This window comes from Psittacula echo, assembly GCF_963264785.1.
Source record: "Psittacula echo genome assembly, chromosome: 6".
Classification (NCBI taxonomy): Eukaryota; Metazoa; Chordata; class Aves; order Psittaciformes; family Psittacidae; genus Psittacula; species Psittacula echo.
Window position 1 is genome coordinate 15,866,875 of NC_137743.1, and position 20,294 is coordinate 15,887,168.

A 20,294-nucleotide genomic window follows, 5' to 3' on the forward strand; every position below is an offset into this window, starting at 1 on the left:
CCACTGGACCTGATCCCAAACTCCCTTGTGCCCATCCCTGTCAGGACTCACAGGTTCTTGAGGTCGGTGGCCCCACGGAAAGCTTTCCTGGGGATGGCCTGGATGAAGTTCTCACTCAGGTCCCTGCAGAAAAAAGACACAGAAACAAATATGATCAGTGCCTGCAAAGCACAATGCCCCTCGGGACCACGGTGTCCACAGGCAGGGGATCTGTGGACAGCACTCAGTGATCCCCCTGGGGCTCTGGGGAACTGTAATTTGGCCTCAGGTCCCTGACTACCTGTTGCCCTCCTGGCTGGCCTGAGGCAAGTCTGGCTCCATCCATGGTGGCCTCAAGTGGCAGAGGGTCCCCAGGTACTACTGTCCCCAGCTCTGACAAGCAAAGCAGCAGGGCACAGCTCCGGGGAAAACCCTCTGTACTTAAATACCCTCTGAGTGCTATAATTACAGGTCCCTGCTGATTAACTGCTAATTACACTTAGTGGCTCCAGCAGGCATTCCCATGGAGCCTGCCCTGCACTTCAGAGGGCACAAATAATCGGGTCATTAATTACCTCATCACTACATGGCACTGTCTGTGTAATTACCTGCTCTGCAAAGCCGGGGCACGCTGGGGCAACACAGGCTCTGTGCTGCAGGGCTGGCAGTGGGTCAGATCCTCCACCATGCTTGGGCTGGCTTTTAATGACCATGAAGATCAACAATCTTATTTCAAGTAGGGTCTGGATAGACCGGCTTAGGTCACCCCATCCTTGGGGGGACCTGCCTATTCTATTTGTGCCCCATGTCTCCCACGCAGCCATTCCCTCTCCCATTCCAAGGGCCAAGAGCTCCTCCAAGCTCAGTGGGTTCTTGCAATGCATGCCCACAGCCCCATGCCAGCACAGCCCACAGCTCCCCCCCGGGGCACAGGGAAACTGAGGCAGAAAACAGCATTTTGTCTGATGCAGCAAGTCCATGGGTGAGTGAGGAGCAGGACAAGGGCATCCCACAAAGATTAAGCACACACAGCCCCCATCTCAGTTTGAGAGGTGGCTTGGGGTATCACTAAATGCCAGCATTTCACACTCAGTGCTCATCAGCTGTGCTTCACCATAACAAAGCCTGTTCACTCTCTTTAGAAAAGACAGGCTTGGCAGGCGGGGAGGGGGAGTTGCTATTTATGTTAAGGATAGGCTGGAGAGTATGGAACTCTGTCTGGGGACGGGTGAGCAGTCGACAGAGAGTTTGTGGGTCAGAGTTAAATGGAGAACAGCTATGGGGGACATTACTGTGGGGATCTGTTACAGACCGCCTGATCAAGAGGAATCTGCGGATGAAGCGGTCTACAGACAGATAGGAACAGCCTCATGCTCGCAGGCCCTTGTTCTCATGGGGGACTTCAACCACCCTGACATCTGTTGGATGGATGGTGCAGCCCGGCACAAGCAATCCACGAGGTTCCTCAATTGTGTGGAAGACAACTTCCTTCTGCAAGTAATAGAGGAGCTGACAGGAGAGGTGCCATGCTTGACCTCGTGCTCACCAACAGGGAAGGGCTGGTTGGAAATGTGATGCTCCAGGGCAGCCCTGGCTGCAGCGATCACGAGATGGTCGAATTAGAGATCCTCAGGACAGTGAGAAGAGCGTGCAGCAAGCTCACTGCCCTGGACTTCAAGAGAGCAGACTTTGGCCTCTTCAGGAACCTGCTGAGTAAGGTTCCATGGGATATAGCCCTAGAGGGCAGGGGGGCCCAAGACTGCTGGTTGTTATTCAAGGATCACCTGCTCCAAGCTCAGGAGTGTTGCATCCCAACTAGAAGGAAGTGCAGCAGGAGGGCCAGGAGACCTCCTTGGATGGATAAGGAGCTGCTCAGGAAAATTCAAAGGAAAAAAGAGGCTTATAGAAGATGGAAGCAGGGACAGGCAGCCTGGGAAGAATACAGGGATGCTGTCCGGGAAGCTAGGGACCAGGTGAGGAAAGCTAAGGCCCAGTTAGAATTAAACTTGGCTAGGGATGTTAAGGATAACAGGAAGGGATTCTATAGGTACGTAGCAAGTAAAAGACAGACTAGGGACAACGTAGGCCCCCTCCGGAAGCTATCGGGAGAACTGGCTACCCTGGATTTGGAGAAGGCTGAGGTTCTTAATGACTTCTTTGCCTCTGTCTTCACTGGCAAAGTCTCTGACCGCACCACCCAAGTCTTGGAAGGTGAATGCAGGGACTGTGAGAATGAAGACCCCAGGCCCACTGTAGGAGAGGATCTGGTTCGAGACCATCCTAAAAACCTGAACATACACAAGTCCATGGGACCTGACGAAATCCATCCGCGGGTCCTGAAGGAACTGGTGAATGAAGTTGCTAAGCCACTGTCCATCATATTTGAAAAATCATGGCAGTCAGGTGAAGTTCCCGACGACTGGAAAAAGGGAAATATAACCCCCATTTTCAAGAAGGGGGAAATGGATGACCCGGGGAATTACAGACCAGTCAGTCTCACCTCTGTGCCTGGCAAAATCTTGGAGCAGATTCTCCTGGAAGGCATGCTAAGGCACATGAAAAACAAGGAGGTGCTTGGTGACAGCCAGCATGGCTTCACTAAGGGAAAATCCTGCCTGACCATTTTGGTGGCCTTCTAAGATGGGGCTACGAAACTGATGGACGGGCAGAGCAGTTGACGTCATCTACCTGGACTTGTGCAAAGCCTTCGACACTGTCCCACAGGACATCCTTGTCTCTAAATTGGAGAGACATCAATTTGATGTGTGGACCACTCGGTGCATAAAGAACTGGCTGGATGGCCGCACACAAAGAGTTGTGGTCAATGGCTCGATGTCCGGCTGGAGAGCAGTAACGAGTGGTGTCCCTCAGGGATTGGTGTTGGGACCGGTCTTGTTCAACATCTTTGTCGGTGACATGGACAGTGGGATTGAGTGCACCCTCAGCAAGTTTGCCCATGACACCAAGCTGTGTGGTACGGTTGATACGCTGGAGGGAAGGGATGCCATCCAGAGGGACCTCGAGACGCTTGTGAGGTGGGCTGATGCCAACCTTATGAAGTTTAACCATGCCAAGTGCAAGGTCCTACACCTGGGTCAGGGCAATCCCAGGCACAGCTACAGGTTGGGCAGAGAAGAGATTCAGAGCAGCCCTGCAGAGAAGGACTTGGGGGTGTTGGTCGATGAGAAAATGAACATGAGCCGGCTTCAGTGTGCGCTCGCAGCCCAGAAAGCCAACCGTATCCTGGGCTGCATCAAGAGGAGCGTGACCAGCAGGTCGAAGGAGGTGATCCTGCCCCTCTACTCTGCTCTCGTGAGACCTCACTTGGAGTATTGTGTGCAGTTCTGGTGTCCTCAACATAAAAAGGACATGGAACTGTTGGAACAAGTCCAGAGGAGGGCCATGAGGATGATCAGGGAACTGGAGCACCTCCTATATGAAGATAGGCTGAGGAAGTTGGGGCTGTTCAGTCTGGAGAAGAGAAGGCTGCATGGAGACCTCATAGCAGTCTTCCAGTATCTGAAGGGGGCCTACAAGGATGCTGGAAATGGACTATTCATCAGGGACTGTAGTGACAGGACAAGGGGTAATGGGTTAAAACTTAAACAGGGGAAGTTTAGATCGGATATAAGGAAGAAATTCTTTACTGTTAGGGTGGTGATGCACTGGAATGGGTTGCCCAGGGAGGTTGTGAATGCTCCATCCTTGGCAGTGCTCAAGGCCAGGTTGGATGAGGCCTAGGGTGGCATGGTTTAGTGTGAGGTGTCCCTGCCCATGGCAGGGGGGTTGGAACTGACTGATCTTAAGGTCCTTTCCAACCCTAACTATTCTATGATTCTATGATTCTATGATATCCCTCGGCAGTTGTGCTGGGTCAGGATGGAAGCATAGTATATCCTTCCCACGCCCTCATTTGGTCCAGAAAACGGGCTCAGTGTGTCCAACAAGCTGCTTGCAAATGACCTAAAGGTCTCCAAACTGGGACTTCATCCCAGCCAAAAGCTTCACTGCTACAACAGGGTAATGTTCCCAGAGGAAAGCACCAGCAGTGCTTGCACAGTTGCATGAAAAGGAAAGCCCAAGGACAGTGGGCTTGCCTAGCCACCAAGGAGCTCCCATATAGCTCCCATCGCTCCAGCACGGTATGCAGCGGGCAGGGGCTGGTGCATGACTCTGCGTCGTTCCTGGGGAACCAAACTCGGCCGCTAAAGCACCATTGCTGGGGCAGAGGAAGGGAGATGCCGCCCCTGGAGGGGACTGCGCTCCCGAGGAGAGGGAAGCTCAGCTCCCCTGCCAGCAGCCGGGAGCGCAGCAGCCGCAGTTTCCCCGCTACCCGCGCGGCGGCACTACCAGGCTGCCCGGACCGCGCTGCCTGCGCTGCCTGCTCTGCCAGCTTTGACCGCGCTGCTCTGACCACGCTGCCCGTTCTGCTTGCGCTGCCTGCTCTGCCTGAAGGGACTGGGGTCGCCTTGCACTCTCCAGAGAGGAAAACACCAGCAAACACTTTCTCATCCTCTGCTGGATTCGCAATGAGCCCAGGGGCCCCCAGGAATTGCACTGACCTTGCAGAAAAATGTAACATCGCCCCAAAACCCCTTTTCCCTTTTGGGTCCTAGTAGAAGGAAGCCCCTAGAAAACCCTTTGGAAAACTCCAGATGAATTTCACCACTCTTCCTGGCAATGCATCGCACTCCCTTTTAGCTGTCTGCTCTCCAACATTAAACCAGTCACTGTGGAGCTAAGCATGGGAGCACCCACCAGACCTTGGTGCTCTGCACCCTCCTCCCAGCTCCAATGTTGCCTGCTCAGGCAGCCCTTGCCTGCAGCCTGTTTGCTTCCCTCATGGAAACGTCACTCGTGTTTCTCCACTCGCAGCACATGGGAGTCCCATTGCGCCTGGGGAGTAAACCCAGGCGTCTGTCTGCAAGCTGCTCACTTACAGCTCACGAGGCAAACGCTGCTAGAAGGTTGCAACTCACTTTGCGAGGCTTCTCCCCTTCACAGCTTTTTGTGACAGCCACCGATGAAGTGCTGCCATTGGGGGTACCGACGCCAAGAGGGACAGACGCTGGATGTGAGGGCTTCAGAGAGGGCCTGGCACTGGGCGTACATCACCAGCATGGTTACACAGCTGACAATACCAGGACAAAACACATGCTTTGCCTGCGGGATCCTCACCCCGGCGTTGGAAGAAGGCATGGCCCCTTTCCTCCTGGTGTTTCATAGCTCCCAGCTATGTTTGCTTTACACTTTGGCACGGAAGAAACAGCAGATGGCACAGCTTCTCCTCCCTCCGCATGTGGCTTGCAGCACCCTCGGCTGCTGCGCTGGTGCCACCTCACACCCTGCCAAGTACAAGCGAGTCACTGCCATCGCATGGAGAGTGCCAGCTTGCAGCAGTGACCACAAGCACCGATAGGTCCAACAGCTCCGCTGAGGACCAGTTAACGGATGGGCACAGACAGAGGAGGGGAAAGGAAAGCAGCCCTTGTCCTGTTGTCACAGCCACTCTTTCTGCCTTTTCTGGATTCTCCTCCAGGAATTTTCCTAAAGCTCCAAGTTTAACAATTTCTGGCTATTGAGCCCAGGGGATGTTCAAGCAGCCAGTGCATCCATATAGCCACTGTCCTCCTATCCCTCTGCCACAGGGACCATGCAGCTGGAGTTTCTCCCTGCACAGCACAGGGTGCAGACAGCTGATACTCCTGGGCTTGCAAAGAGAGGAGGATGATAAGGGATGATGAGGTGATGGGGGACACTGCTATCCCCAGGCTCATCTACCACAGGGCTTTCTGACCCAGCAGGTGCTTGCTAATTAGCAGTCCAGCTGTAGCTCATGGCTGTGCAATGGGGAGAAGGAGGATGCCCACTTTTCCTTCCACATTCCCCAAAAGCCTTATGGCCAGGCCATGTCCACACAATTCCCTCCCTAGCTGGGCCACAGTAGTCAAGCGCTGGGGTTTTGGAGACTTCCCTGCTCAGATCTTATATCCCGCTGCATGCATGATTATCGTTGGTGCACTATCTGTGGCGGGTCAGGAGATACCCCTGGTGCTGCCTCTCCTGCCAGCCCCCCCTCCCCGCCCCGGTACCCGGGGAGCCTCGGCGAGGAGCCAGGCGCAGGGACACGGCTTCCCCGGGGCTGGCAGGGGCTCGGCAGCGGGAGCCAACCCCCCACGGCGCCGCCCTGCCCGGCACTTAGCGGGGCACCCGAGCAAAACTGTTCGACATCGCTTCCCAGTGGGGAGCCCACTCAGGCAAACAAACCCCGGCAGCCTTAATCTCCCCGGCAAGAGCCCGGCGGGCCGGAGGGCGGGCGGGAAGGAGGGGGCCGCAGCGGGGCTTCGGCGGCCAGGCGGGGAGGCCGGGGCTATTACCACGCTCTCATTCTTTCGGCTAATCCTGACTTCACACTTTAACCTGATTGAGCCTTGTTTGGCGAGCCGGCTCCTCGCGCCGTGTGAGGGGATTAGGGCCGGACGCAGCAGGGAGGTAATTGCTTCCCAGCGGCGCTGGCCCCGCATCCTCCGAGCCCCCCGCCGCCTGCCAAGAGCGCTGGGGCGGCCTGGCAGCCCTCCGGCACGGCGCTCCCCTGGCCAAGGAAGCACGGCTTGGCGGCGGCTACCGCGGAGCCTCCTTCCAGGCCGAAGCTGCTGCCCCTGTCATGTCCCAGCGCATCGGTGAGGGCTGTGGAGACAACGCCGTGAGGACCCGCATGCCCAGGACCGGCTGCTGGCTCCAGGTGGGTGAACCGCAGCAGGCTGCTCACCTTTTCTGTTTCCTCCCCAGTTTCCATGCTGGAATCTCGTTGGCATCCAGGGGTCTCCCAGACCCTCTCTGTCTCAGGTCAAAGGCCTTAACCCTTCAGCTGCTGCCAGCTGACGTGATGAAACTGTATGACAGGCCCTTGCTTGTGGCCCAGCTCTGATCCATCAGCACCAGTCATTCAGACACCAGCTCGGTCACAGAACCCATCCATCAGGTCTCAAGCAGTCAAGGCAGCTGCCCTCGCAACCAAATTCACACAGCCCCAGGCAGCACCAGCGTTTTGGCCTGGGATAGGTGCTTCCCAGATGCCAGCCTCACCTCACTGGTGCTGTGCCAGAGGAGGCTATGTCAGGGTGCAGCCATTATTTCCCCAAGCCAAAGGGCCTGCCAAGGACTAGCCAGCAAGAAGAATGGCACCAGCAGCTATTAAGCAGCCTGGTGTCCCTCAGGTCACCCCACGCATGCTGTTTGTCCCAGCACAGCCTGCCCAGGGCAGAGAGACAGGCAGAGATGAGGCAGCCCCCAGCACTCATATCACTACCTGACAGTTGTCAAGGGTGGGTGTGAAGGGACAGAAAGACTCTTGCATTATGCAGATCAATAGACTAATCAGCACTTGCATTAGTAGCCAGCAGCCCAGAGCCCCCATGGGGGTTTTTGCAGTCCTGTCTCTCACTGGAAAGAAGGAGCAGCTGCACTCATTTACTTCAGCACCCACAGCCCCACAGTGGGGGAAACAAGTCACCCATGTGTTCCAGCCACACAATCCACTCGAGGTGATTTACACAAGTCCCTAATGCTGCAAGGACTCAGCTCCCAAGGAGGAGTGTCCTGAAGGGCAGCTGCTTGCTGGAAGTTGAAGATAGCTTCCCTGCTGCAGCACTAGCAGGATGCCAAGGTAATGTGGCAGGATTTTATCCACTGTGTCACCTGCTCTGGTGTGAGAGGGCCCTGTGTCAGGTTCAGGCTCCCACAGCGTACACCCAGCGTTACATCAGGCTGTTTGACTTTTAATGGGCTCTGCTGTCCCAGCTGCCAGCACAGCTCCATCCTGGCCAAGGGGGATGGACATACCTCCCACCCCATCCCCAAGGTCATGGGGAGCCTGCGCTCTGCCTGCTGCTGCCTGCTACTTGCTGTGACCCCGGCCCCTGGGGCTGATGGTGTTCGTGCAGGACAAGGTGCATCATCAGAACCTGATGGTGCAAACAAACCAGGGTGCAGCATGGCAGGCTCAGTGTGAGCCACTGCCACTCAGGAAAGAGATCGTGAGATTGTGGAAATGGCACTTTGTAGGGGCCAGAAAGGGGATGGGACAAGATGGGACAGAGTCCAAAGAACTGCAGTGATGGGGAAAGGGAACATTATTAACTGCTTTTCACAATACCAGAACAAGGGATGACCAGCAATATCATAACATGAGGCTTAAAATTACAGCTAAGAGTGACTCCTCCAAATTAGGCATTGTTAGTCCATGGGACTCCCAGCCACAACAAGCTCAAAATGGAAATGAATAGAAGAAAAGCAGAGAGATGCACCTGCAGTGCCATGCTGCAGCAAGGAACACCTGCAGGTGGATGCTCGAGAGCTGGCTTCTGCTGCCAGGAGGCCAGATGAGCACACCTCTGGTAGCCACCACACTGCCTGGTACAGGCTGCCAGACGCGGCTGATAGCTCAGCCCTGCTCAGCCAACAGGAACTGTCGCCCACCGGGAGTCACTTCTCCTGTCAGCCTGTTTCAGTGGCAGGCGGAGATGCACAACCCTTCTGCTCCCAGAGCAGCAGGGGGGACGTCAACCCGGGGTCAGCCCCACGCCAGGGCAGGGTGGCAGGGGTCCCACTCCAATCCCTGCCTGCCACTCTTGTCCCTGCCCCTTCTGGGCTGTGAGGCCAGCGAGTCGGGGAGGGGAGCTGCTCTTGTAGCCCCCTGTTCAAGGGGGAGCAGCTGGTTGCTGCAAGGAGCATCCGAGGCTGGGCGGTGCGGCACAGCCCTCCCCGCTGGCAGCCGAGAGAGCGCTTCATCAGGCAGCCCCAGCCGCCAACAATTACGTGCTGAGTAAATCGATGGGGTATAATTGGACTATTAAGATCTCATTATCCTCCTGGCTCCGGGTGCTGCAGCCTGCAGCGTGCAGGGGGAGACCGCAACCTGCAGCCACAGAAATTGCCTCCCTACACAGACAGCCTTGATGGATACTGGGGACAGGGTGCACAGAGCAGGAATGGAACAGTCAGAGGGAACAAGGATAGTGGCAGCAATCTGTGTTCAGCACAGGAGACATGTCTGTGGCACAGTGAAGGGCTGTGCAAAGGTAGCGAGTCCTAGAGATGAAGAGATCCAGGCATCCTTTTTCTAGCCACCACAGCAGCCTGAAAGCCACCACTGGCCTCTCCTGCCCCATGCAGGTCTCGTTGCTGCTGTGTGGCATGGGGAGTTTGCCCTTTATATGCACTTCCATGAGTGCCTCTACCCCCACACAGTTGGAAAGCAGAGCTCGTGTCTCCACCTGGACGTTGCAGGGTCCCTGTGTTCTGAGTCACACAGGCTGCCTGGCCCTGGAGGTACCCAGCCCTGTGCAAGAGCCACGTCACGTCCACCACTTGCTCACACACCACCCATGGTGGGGTGATGCGATTCCTGGCCCTGGGACAGTCCTTCCAAAGGGACCAGAGTCCTCAGGAAGTCTTGGTGGGCAGGATGACACCCCAGGTCACATCCACCAAGGTCTAATATTGTTGTCCAAGCAACAATAAATAATCACTTCTTGTTATTGCAGCACCAGTGAAACCGATGGATCAGAGCTCATCTTTGCCAGGTCCACACGTATAAGGGCAAAACAATCCTTTGCTGGAGCAAGGCAACACACTGCTAGACATCATCGTGATGTGCTGAGCATCTCAGACCGCAAATCTCAGTGACATGAGCCAAATCAAATTCTGCCACCATGTACAAACAGAAGAGTGAAGCTGAACACCGCCAGATCAGGGAGCAATGCTTCACACTGCTCCCCTGCCAGGAAAGGCTTCCCGAAGCGCCATGCTGACCCCGGGCTCTGGCCCCGGTCCCTTCCCTCCTGGGAGATGCAGATGCTTCCCAAAACATTAAAGCTGGAGGATTTTGTTGCTTGGACAGCCGAGCAGAGCATGTGTAAAATGCAACATATGCTCATGGCAACAGTTAGTGAGAAGAATCCCAGCCCCAGGGTGGTGATGCTGATTTAGCAGAACATTTCAGGGCATGCATAAATCTCAGCAGCTTCAAAGGGACATTGCTGACCCACACCATGACCTGGGCCACAGTCGTTATGTGAGCACTAGTGGCTTGTATCACCACAGTTCCTGCATATGCTGAATAGGTGTACTGGGGATGCTGAGGCACATGTGTGCCTGCATGGTGGGTGACACCAGCCCGTCATCTTTGGGCATGAGGAGAGTTGGGGACATGCAACATCCATCACAAGTGGGGTGATGTGTGCAAGGAAGGCATTGCAAGCCAGGCTTTGCCAAGCAGCCCTGCGCAGGGCAGTGCCTGTGTGGTGGATCCCATGGATCCCATCCAGCTCCTACAAGGAGCGGCTCCAGCGTGGGCTGCACTGCACAGCCAGAGCTGCGGGACTCCGTGGGAAGGTGATGCTATGGGAACAAGGGGAGCGAGCCAAGGAAAAGAGGGGAGGAAGGGGGAGTAAAGCATCTGCCACCCACCCTGGAGCCTCGTCAGAGACTGAAACAAGTTAAAAGCAGCAGCTTTAATGGAAACACAAGTGAAATAACAAGCTGCAAACCTTGTGTGCCTGTCACTGACCCCTCCCCACACCGTCCCTTTGTTCTTGAAACCTCATTATCTGTGGGGAGGGGAGGCTAAGGCATGGCCACGAGCTCCCCAGCATCCTGAAGCTCTGCAGGAGAGCCACAACACCTGCTGTGCCTGGTGCTCGTGGTCTGGGCAGAGGCTGGCGTGGGCAGGAGAGTGCCCTGCAGCACAGCCAGGAGAAGCCAACCTGCCACTGTATGCAAAGGTTCCTGCTGATGTGTGTCCCTTAGCTTCCACTGACCGCTGGATGAGGCCTTGTCCCCTCCAGCAAGTGTCTGGCTGGACACTGGGTGTTAAAAGAAGCACCTGCCTGGCTCACAGCCTCCGGGAGGCACCCAGCCAGTGTCCCCATTGCTCTGCTGTCTCCTGTTTCTCTCCATCCATGCTTTCACCACCTCCAAGCCCCCTCTACTCTGGTGTTCAGCTGCTTGTTCTCCCTCCTTTTATGGTTTTGCTTCCCTCTCACTGTCTAGTAGAGGCAAATCCCCACAAAACCCTCCACCAAAGACTGTTTTCTCTCAGCTCCCACGCTACCCTCCAGCCTGTGTACCTACCTGTTTCACATTTGCGTTCCCTGCCTCATTCCCAGCATGTTCCTGACGTGCTGCAAATCAGAGGCGCAGAGCCATCCCTTTCCCTGGGGCTGCATGCCAGGCTCCCCAGCCCCACCAGCCTCCCCTATGGCTCACTGCCCCACTGCTCTCTGGTTGTAGAGGGAAACCAGTACCCACAGCAGAGCACCCCAGTACTCGAGGACACAGCACATCCCAGGCCATCCAGCAAATCAGGGTATCACAGCCCAGCAGCTCCAGGTCATGGGGCAGAGAGAGCTGGGGAGTGGTGGTAGGAATTTGCTGGACCACACATGGCTCTACCTCCAGCAGACAGCAGTGTGCCACAATGAGACCCTCATACACAGCCCCATGATGGTTAGGACAGGGTCAATCCTCCTTCACCCCCACAATCCTATGCGCAGAAGGCGCTGCTGGGTGGCGGTGCTGTGCCATGCCAGGAGAGGTGCCAGGCTCCAGCCCTGCGTGCCATGAAGCCTCACACCCTCCAGCACACAGCATGTGCTGCTCCCTGCCTGGCAGTTCGCGCCAAAGAAGACTCCCTGAACTCCAGGCTGCAACACCCATCCAAGGTGTAAATGAAAAAGCAAATAGCACTTCTGCCGGGCCAGCCCTGAGTCCTGTGGGGAGGCGGCTGCAGCTCTTGTTAGCAGGCTCAGCCCCTGGGTCTGCGGCACTGGTGAGCTCAGAGCTAATGGACTCCCAGGCTCTGAGGCTTTTAATTGCTAATAAGTGTGAAGGCAGCCCTGCCGGCCCTCCTGGATTCTTCCGAGGTGTGAATGAGGCTGAGCCAAGCTGAGAATTGCGTCCCGGCTGTCCCAGATCTGGCACAGACTGGCAAGCGAAGGAGCGATGCTGCGGATCTGGGATGCTGCAGATCTGTGAATCTGATCCTCAGCTTTGCAGGTCCTGGGATAGCAACTCTAAACCCTGGTCCAAGCTTTGGAAAGGGCTAAAGCAAACTCCTTCTGGCCTGGAGGATGCTCTGAAACTGATGCTGAACCTTGTAAGACCCAGCTGGAATTACTTAGTGAGATGCCCTGGTACTCCAAAGGGTCCTTCAGGCTCCTCACACTCAGCCCCAGCACTCAGAGAGGCAAAACTCCTGCCCCAGCAACAGCTACATCTGATAGCCTGGCTTCCTGAAAGCACCTGGGAGCGACCACAGAGCTGGGGTTGGGGTGCAAGGTGAGAGATGCATTGTGGAGTGAAAAACATCAGCCCCCACTGGCAACCAGGGTGGAGCCAGGGGAACATCGCAAATCCAGCCCAGCATCTGGAAAGAGATGTGATTTTACAGAGGGCTGGGAGGAAACAGCCCTGATAGGAACAGGGTCCAACGGGAAATGAGGGTGGGAAACAGGGCAGAGCAATCGCGAGGCTGTGAGAGTGCCTGAGCATGGGAACTGAGCACAGAGGCACAAAGCAGGGAAAACCCAACAGGCAGATAAAGAGACTCCATCCCATGCGGCACACATCAAAGCCAGGATAAAAGCTGCTGGCAGAGCAGCAAAGCCCTGCCACTAGCCTGGGCTCAGGCTGGGGCTACCCTTGCCCCAGTGGCATTGATCTTGAGAGGGTTTGGGGGAGCAGTACCCAGCTATGGCCATGCCACAGGGGACAGGGAGCTGCACCAGCCCAAAGGGCTGCTCTGCACAGACAAGTTCTGTGAAGAGTCCCTAGTACAAAACCACACCATGGGGAAGCCTCTGCCTGCAGGCAGTTAGTGCGGCTGCAGCCCCTGGCCATACAACAGTGCTGTGTAGGGGATCAACAGCTCCTCCTTGTTTCGGGGAGGCAGAAATGAGTTGCCAGAGGCACATCTGGGTGCTCCTCCTGCCTCTCCCCAGTGGAGCCTCAGAGGAGCAGTGAGCCTGGCACCAGTGCCTGACCACAAGGCATACATCAGGGAGCCCCAGCCCTGAGCTGTGAGCACCTGGTCTCACACAGACCTTCAGATTCCATGTTAAGGCTCAAAGGGATGGAGCAGCCCCACACGCTTTTGCAAGCTGCCCAGAGCTTAATTATCTTTGAGGTTAACAACATAGCTGCCGTCTCTGCTCCAAGTGCATGTCATTTGATGTCATTTGGTGGGGACACCAGCTTTGAGACCCCAAGAGCCTGTGGATGTGCCTGAGTACCCAGGGGCTGTGTTATCTGCATGTCCGCATCTCCTGCCACAGCCCGACAGAGCAGAGAAGGGGAGGCTGTGCATTTCCCAGGAGGTAGCTACAGCCACAGGCTTTTCACAAAAGGCTGAGCATCTCACCACCATCACCCATGCTATACCAGAGCACTCAGCTCATGGTGATCCCTATGGAAGCAGAAGCAGCTCACCTCCATGCTCCTCTCCAATGCTACACTCTTCCAATTAAAACTTAGCCCAAGCCCAGATGGGATTGCAGTGGGGATTCCTGCTAAGGGAAGAGCCCTGCACCCTGGCTGGCTCAGGGGCTGTTCTTCCCAGCCCCAGTGGAGCTGCTGGCCAGGGCTGGATCTGCCAGCACTGCAGCCAGCATCCAGCACAGCTGCTCCAGTGCCCTGGTGCGGCTCGGCATGGCTGCGGCTCATGCTCTAGGACCCGGGGAGAGGAGCCGTGGAGGCTGATTGCCCCTGCCAGAGCAGGCCTGGCGGGTTTATTTTTAACAGTTCTGATTGAAGCTGGTTTCCTGCTGACATTTACACTCCTGCATCATTATCGGCTCCCTGGCTTCCAACTGCCAAGATTAAAGGGGGGATGAAATCTCCCAAACAGTGGGGTTCTGGCTGCAAGCCCCACAAAGGGGGAGAGACCCACGCCAGCATAGCCAGGCAGATATCAGCCCTCTCGGAGGGAGGTGGGTGGCCTATGAGCCCCATCTCCCACTGGGGATGGAACCCCATCATGGGATGCAGCAGAACACAGGGCAGCCTGGAGAGGGATATGTGCCGTTGGTCACTGGCATTGGTGCAGGAACATGGCAGCATGGCCAGGGTACGGGAGCAACTTTGGGTGCTGGTGCTCCCAGAGCCACCCATACTGCTGGTATTGCTACCCCCAAGGGTAGCAATGATCACCGCACGGAGTGCCCTGCCATGGCCAGCTCCAGTAATTGCTACCCCCAAGCCACAGCTGCTGTCACAACCCCCAGACGAATGCATGTGCCCATGTCAGTGCCCTTGAGCAAACAGTGTAGGCACAGGGCAGGGGATGGGCCCCGAGCATGGTCCCCTGCAATGGGAGAGGTGAGCAGGGTCTGTGTAGCACAGCCTGGCCCTTGTCCTCCTTTCCATGCTGCCATAAACCTGTATCTTTAAGGTCCTGCAGAGCTGGTAGCAGGGCTCTCAGCATGGCCAGATCTGAAAACCTCTTTTTTTCCCTCAGAAACAGTCAAATTCCAACACTTGTGGGCTATAAATACACCCCAGTCTGCCCAGGACCCTGCCCACTCTTATATCTCTTGAATGATTCATATTTTGCCAAATCCCAGCTCCAGTTTGAGTTTAAAAATACCAGGTTTGGAAGACAAACACATCACAGGCTCAAGAACATGTCAGCCCCAAGGGAGGCGGCTGGAGAACATCTCCTGACCATGGTGGGAGATGTCCTGCTTCAGCCAGGGCTGCAGGTTGGGCATGGTCCCTGCCGTGGGGAATGGGTGTCTCTCACAGCAGCCCGGGATGGGTACACACTGCTCTGAGGCCAGACAACTGGTATTGACCCTGCTGCATCCCAGAGCAGCTCCAACATGGGGCAGATGCATGCATGGGAGCTTGCCTCCAGCTTTTACTTAACTTAATTACCTTCATGGCTATGAAATCACCAATAACTAATTAGAGAGCCCCATTCCTGCCTAATACACCAAAAGCTGCCTCCTAATTAAATATCATAGGGATTTAAAAGCATTCCTGTCAACATATTACATATGTAAAATGCTGCAAATTAGCCCACTCGCCCACTGAAATCCTGCCCAGGAACAAGGCAGGGCCCTGGCTGGGCAGGAATCTGGGACATCTTTTTGAGAGAGCTGGGAGAAGGGCCCATTCTTCTGGCAACAAGGATTTGTTTTTGAGGGCTGGAGATTGCTGGAGCACAAAGGAGGCAGCCCAGAAATGCCTCTGATGGTCCTGCTGCCCCCACAAGCTGTGCAACTTCCCCCGCCGAGGCGGGTGGGATGTAAGAGGGCTCCTGGTTAGTTAAGTAAACATTAATGCAAATTGTCAGCGAGCCTGGAGATGAGATCCCAGGCATCATGGCTTGGAGGAGAGCAGGCGCTTCCTCCTATCATCAGCCCATCCACCCGCCAAGGGGGGAGCGGGAGCGGGGAGCTGCTCGGTGCCAGAAGAAAGGAGCTTTGAGAGCCAATTTCCATCCAACTGCAGCGCATTTGATGTCTTGTGAAGTCGAGTTCACACACAGTCTTACCTCTGCCTCACACGGGGAAGGGGCCACATTCCCCCTGCACACAGGCAGCCCCAGCTGAGCACATGAGCATCCCACAACACCCTGGGATCCAGCATGGGATGAGCCCTCCCCATTGCACCCCTCTGACCACAAGGTAGCTGGAAAGAAAAGGGCTTGGGTTTGGCCTTATCCTCATGTGTCAGCTCTGAAGGAGGCCAAAGCACTGCTGCCCTGCTTTGCCCCTGCACAGAAAGCTTCTGTGCCTTGATCCTCAACACAGGCTCTGTGTGAGCCAATTCAGCACATGGGGACCACAGGATGGGGCACGGGAGGGCTGCAGCATCCCCACTGTAACCTGCAGGCCTGAGCCCAGCCTGATGCCGCTGTATCTGCTCTGGTGCCAGGCTCTTCTCCTAAAAACAAAGCCAGAGAGCAGGCAGTTTGCAGGGGAAAAGGCTGGGAGTGAAGGCAGGGAACACCACTGGGTAATTGCCTACAAACTTAACTCAGCTTGCAAGTGAGAACCAGGCTTTGAACGGGGCTGTCTCATGTGCCTGGTGCTCCTGCCACTGCCTGTGCCTCCTGTCAGACACAGCAGAGGGGATGAGGATAGAAGGAGTGTTTGAAATTCACACTTCAAAGTTGACATCCAAGTGGTCTGCTCTGTATTTGCTGCACAACTGCAGACAAGTCAGGAAGCGGGAGGGTGAGCAGGGAGATGAGGGATCAATCACCAGCTCAGGGATGCTCCACTGCCCCAGGAGCAAGGAGCTGTATGCAGCCCCTTCCTCACTACGGCTCCCATGCTGTAGCTTGTACTTCAGAATAACGCTGGCTGATGCTGGAGCACCCGCAGACCAGGGGCTCTCTTAATCACTCAATTCTCACTTTCAAGCCTTTGCCCCAGCAGTATCCTTTCTCACCCACCCCTACACCAGCATACTTCGAAACGCACCACCCTGGGGAGCAGCAGAGGGGGACACACAGCCCCTCTGGGCTCCATAGGGAGCCACTAATAGGGCAGGATGCAGGAAGCAGTGTTGCTCAGGTGGCTCCCTGCCATGGCCCAGCCTGCAGCAAGTGATGGGCAGGGGCTGTTGTGCCTCCCAGGCATTTCTGCATTGTCAGAAATAACAGCATGTCCTGCATCCCTGGAGTCCAGGACACTGCATTCAGACACAGCCTGGGAAAGCAACACCTGATGTTGGGGCATGGCAGGTCTGGGCAGCCCCTTTTTGGGCAGGGCTGGTGCTGTGGAGTGCAGCAAGGGCTCTGTGCAAGGGAGGAGGGTGCCTCATCCCTGCCATGCTCCCCCCAGGCCCTCACTGTCCCTGGGCTGGGTTCAGTGCCCTGGTGCCCCATCACCCAGCCCAGGGACACCGATGTGTAGCCCCAGATCAGGCCAAGCTCTGCACACTGATGCCCTGGCTCTCCTACTAATGCTCTTCCTGCATTAGCAGCGGGGAACAGCGGGATTGAGAGTCTAAGTACATCAAAGCCAGGCTTTGAGCTGGCTTTAAGGAAGTACCCTGATTTTAATCGGACTGCCCATGCCACCAGCGAGAAGATCTCCCTGAGCCATCTGCACCCTCCTGTATGCCATAGAATCATAGCCTGATCTGGGCTGCAAGGGATCTTAGAGACCATCTAGTTCCAACTCCCCTGTCATGGGCAGGGACACCTTCCACCAGACCAGGTTGCTCAAAGCCCCATCCAACCTGGCCTTTAACACTGACAAGGATGGGGCAGCCACAGCTTCTCTGGGCACCCTGTGCCAGCACCTCAGCATCCTCACAGGGAAGAACTTCTTTCTAATGTCTAAGCTAAATCTATCCTCTGTCCTCAGAGGATTTCAAGGCTTGGCTTGACCAGATCATGGCTGGCCTGGCTAGTGTGTGTGATCATCCCACTGCAGGCAGAAGGTTAGACTCAAGAACCTTGCTAGAGCAAGACCCACCAGAGACCAAGGGGATCTCCAAAACAGGCTCTCACCTGCATAGCTCAGGGGATGGATGCACTGAGTTCAGCTCCCAGCCAAAAGACAGCTCTAAGCCAGAGAACAGATACCATTCCAGGACCGCCACCTGCTTTCCAGGCACTCCACGGCCTCATCCCCCTTTTTCCAGGGACAGATTAAGGCACTGGGACAGTGCGCATCAGTGGCCATAAACCCAAGGATTGAGGAGCACTCTCCCTCCTCCAGCCCCTGGAGACCTCCTGAGCCCCCAGCCCTCCCAGCTGAGAGGCTTTCCAGGCAAAACCCCATCTGCTCACTGGAGCCACAGCGTCTGCAGGGCTGAGCCATACCTGCCCCTTTCCCACCAAGGCAGCACAGGGTGGGCAGCTGACCCACAGGGATGGGACATGCCTGTCACCTCCATGACCCGCAGGCAGCTGCCCGAGCGAGCATCCCCCAGTGCAGGGGTGGCTGCCGCAGCATGGGGCTGGAGAGGGAGGGCAGCTGCCCACCTCTCCTGGGAAGGCAGGTACCAGCCAGATCCATGCTGAGGCCAGAGCCACATGCACCAAGGCAGCATGGTGCTGGCCGCATGCTGCTAAGGGCCAGCATGGTCAGATGGTGGATGGGGCCCAGCAGGAATGGGGTCCCACAGCCCATATTGCCCCCGGAGAAGAGGGTTAGCAGCAGCACCCACTCCACCAGGCTGCAAACAGCCTCTCCCCCTCATTATTTTTTCACTGCAAGAACTATCTTATACCTTATCAATAATTCACAGGTACAAACGATAACGTTCGCTGTCATGGTCCGGGAGCCACATGTTCCCGGTGAGGGGGAAGGGGCTGGTTGGGATCGCTATTGTTAATGCCTGCGGAGCTGGGGGGGGGAGGCGGGGAGGATAAATATTTAACACTCTGTCTCCGAGCAAATGTCCATGACCGAGGCCTGAACATGGGTTTTACACAGAGCTGCTCCTGCTCTTGAGAGGGTCATTAGCATGTTAAAAGCCGTCAGAGTGGGGCTGATGGAAGGGCTCAGCCGTAGGGACCCCCTCAGTGCTCTGCGAGGGGGCTTTTTGCTGCCACTGGAACATGGCGATCTCCATCCTGCCCAAATTTCCCCTTTCCCAAGCACAAAGGTTGCGCTCTTGGCTGCCCAGTGAGGAGCATCCCCAGCTCTGCCTGCTGCCACATGGTGGGGCAGGGAGGATGGGGCACCTGGGGGTACCCCAGGGCTGGTGGGTGGCCGAGGCAGTTCATTGTGCATAGAAATTACAAAGGGGACACAAAGAACCACACACCGCATTTTGTGTGAGCTTCCTCTCCCTGCCGCCCGCGCCTTTCTTTTGCCGTGTTGAGGGTGAGCTTTCTGTGTAAATCCCCGGGGCACAGGGGGAGAATAGGTGTCTTTGTGAAAGAGGCTGGAGAAAAACAAGAAGCACAAGCACAAAACGCAGGCCCGGCAGCGGCAGGCTGCAAGGACAGGAGCACAATGATTCCCAGAGCTTGTAAAGACATTCCTACAACCCAGGGATCAGGGGTCGGCAGGCTGCAAGGGAACACGGGCATCTGCACACTCTGCCCTGTTTAAGGGACACCAGTGGCTCCCCACAGCATCCTGCCGCTCTGCAGGAGTTGAACCCAAATGTGCAGCCAGGGTGGGACCTGCTCAGAGCCACATCCCCAGCTACAGCCAGCTTTTGCCTTCTCACTGTCCCAGGCATGATATCAGGGGACCGGCAGCCAGGAAAACCCTGTGGCTGGACAGCCAAGGAGCGCTTCCTTTTGGCCTTGCTGTTATGGTCACTGCTGGCATCTCCCAGCAAAGGATGGGAACAGGGGAGGAGCAAATCCTGCCTGGCCTTGAAAGATGGGGGCACTAGGGGAAGAGCAATTGTGATGGGCAAGGGAGCAGCACAGGGGAAAGACAGCATCTTCAACCCCCACCACTATTTGCCCAATGAACTCCAAGCCAGAAGCCTTGCAAACCTCAGCCAGTCCCTAACTAGGCAAGGTACTCTGTAGCTTATAAAATTAAAGCAAAGCTGTCTTCCCCTTTTACTGCACCAGTAAAATATAGCTCCACTAAAGATGCTCAGACATGACTGCAGCACAGGGGTCGGGAAGGCCATGGCTGAGCATTCCCCATGGGAGAGCGTGGGAAGACCGGCGCCAGCAGATCTCCATCTCCCCCAGCCTGGCTGAGAGCAGCAGGGGCATCCTGTGAGCCCCCCACGTCCCCAGCAGCCCCGTCCCCACCAGCAGACATGCCTGCTCAGGCATCACCTTGCATCATCCCGGATGGAGAAGAGCTTTTGCTCAGCCAGCCTTGCAGAGCAGGGATGCTCAGCTTCGTGAGCAATTCAGGTCTTGGCCTGGGATAGAGGAGCTGGATTGATGTCCCCAGTGCTCAGAGAGGGACAGCAGATGAGGTGCCATCCATCACCTAGAAGAATACACTTTATCACCGGGACACCTCTGCACACCCAGCCCAGAGACAGTTCTCCCCGGCATTCCTCTCCATCCCTGTCCCTTCCCATTTTCACCATTGGGGAAGGAAGTATGGTCCCCTCTGCAGCTGTAAAGGACATCCAGTTCACCTTTTCCCATCTGAGTGTTCAATGGTTAATTGCTCTTTGTGGAGAAAAAGCCAAATTTCATTCTAGTCTGAATTTCTCTGGTCTCAGCCTCCAGCTACTGAGCGATTTTCTGCTGCTTCTCTTTTTCTTCTTTTTTTACAAAATTAATGAGGTGCCTGCAATCAGGCTTCTCCCCACACAGGTGTGCAGAGATGGGGACACAACCCCCTCCTAACTTCCTCTTG

General features: G+C 55.9%; 1 protein-coding gene across 1 annotated transcript in view; it reads right to left on the reverse strand.

The window, feature by feature from the left end:
• Positions 1 to 20,294, reverse strand: part of SLIT1 (slit guidance ligand 1) — a gene marked incomplete at its 5' end in the record, with an annotated part of 62,292 nt that overhangs the window by 15,270 nt on the left and 26,728 nt on the right. Inside the window, one exon of the mRNA XM_080621774.1 lies at positions 52 to 123. Within this exon, the coding sequence (XP_080477900.1) occupies positions 52 to 123 (72 nt within the window). The remainder of the gene's footprint in view (positions 1 to 51; positions 124 to 20,294) is intronic.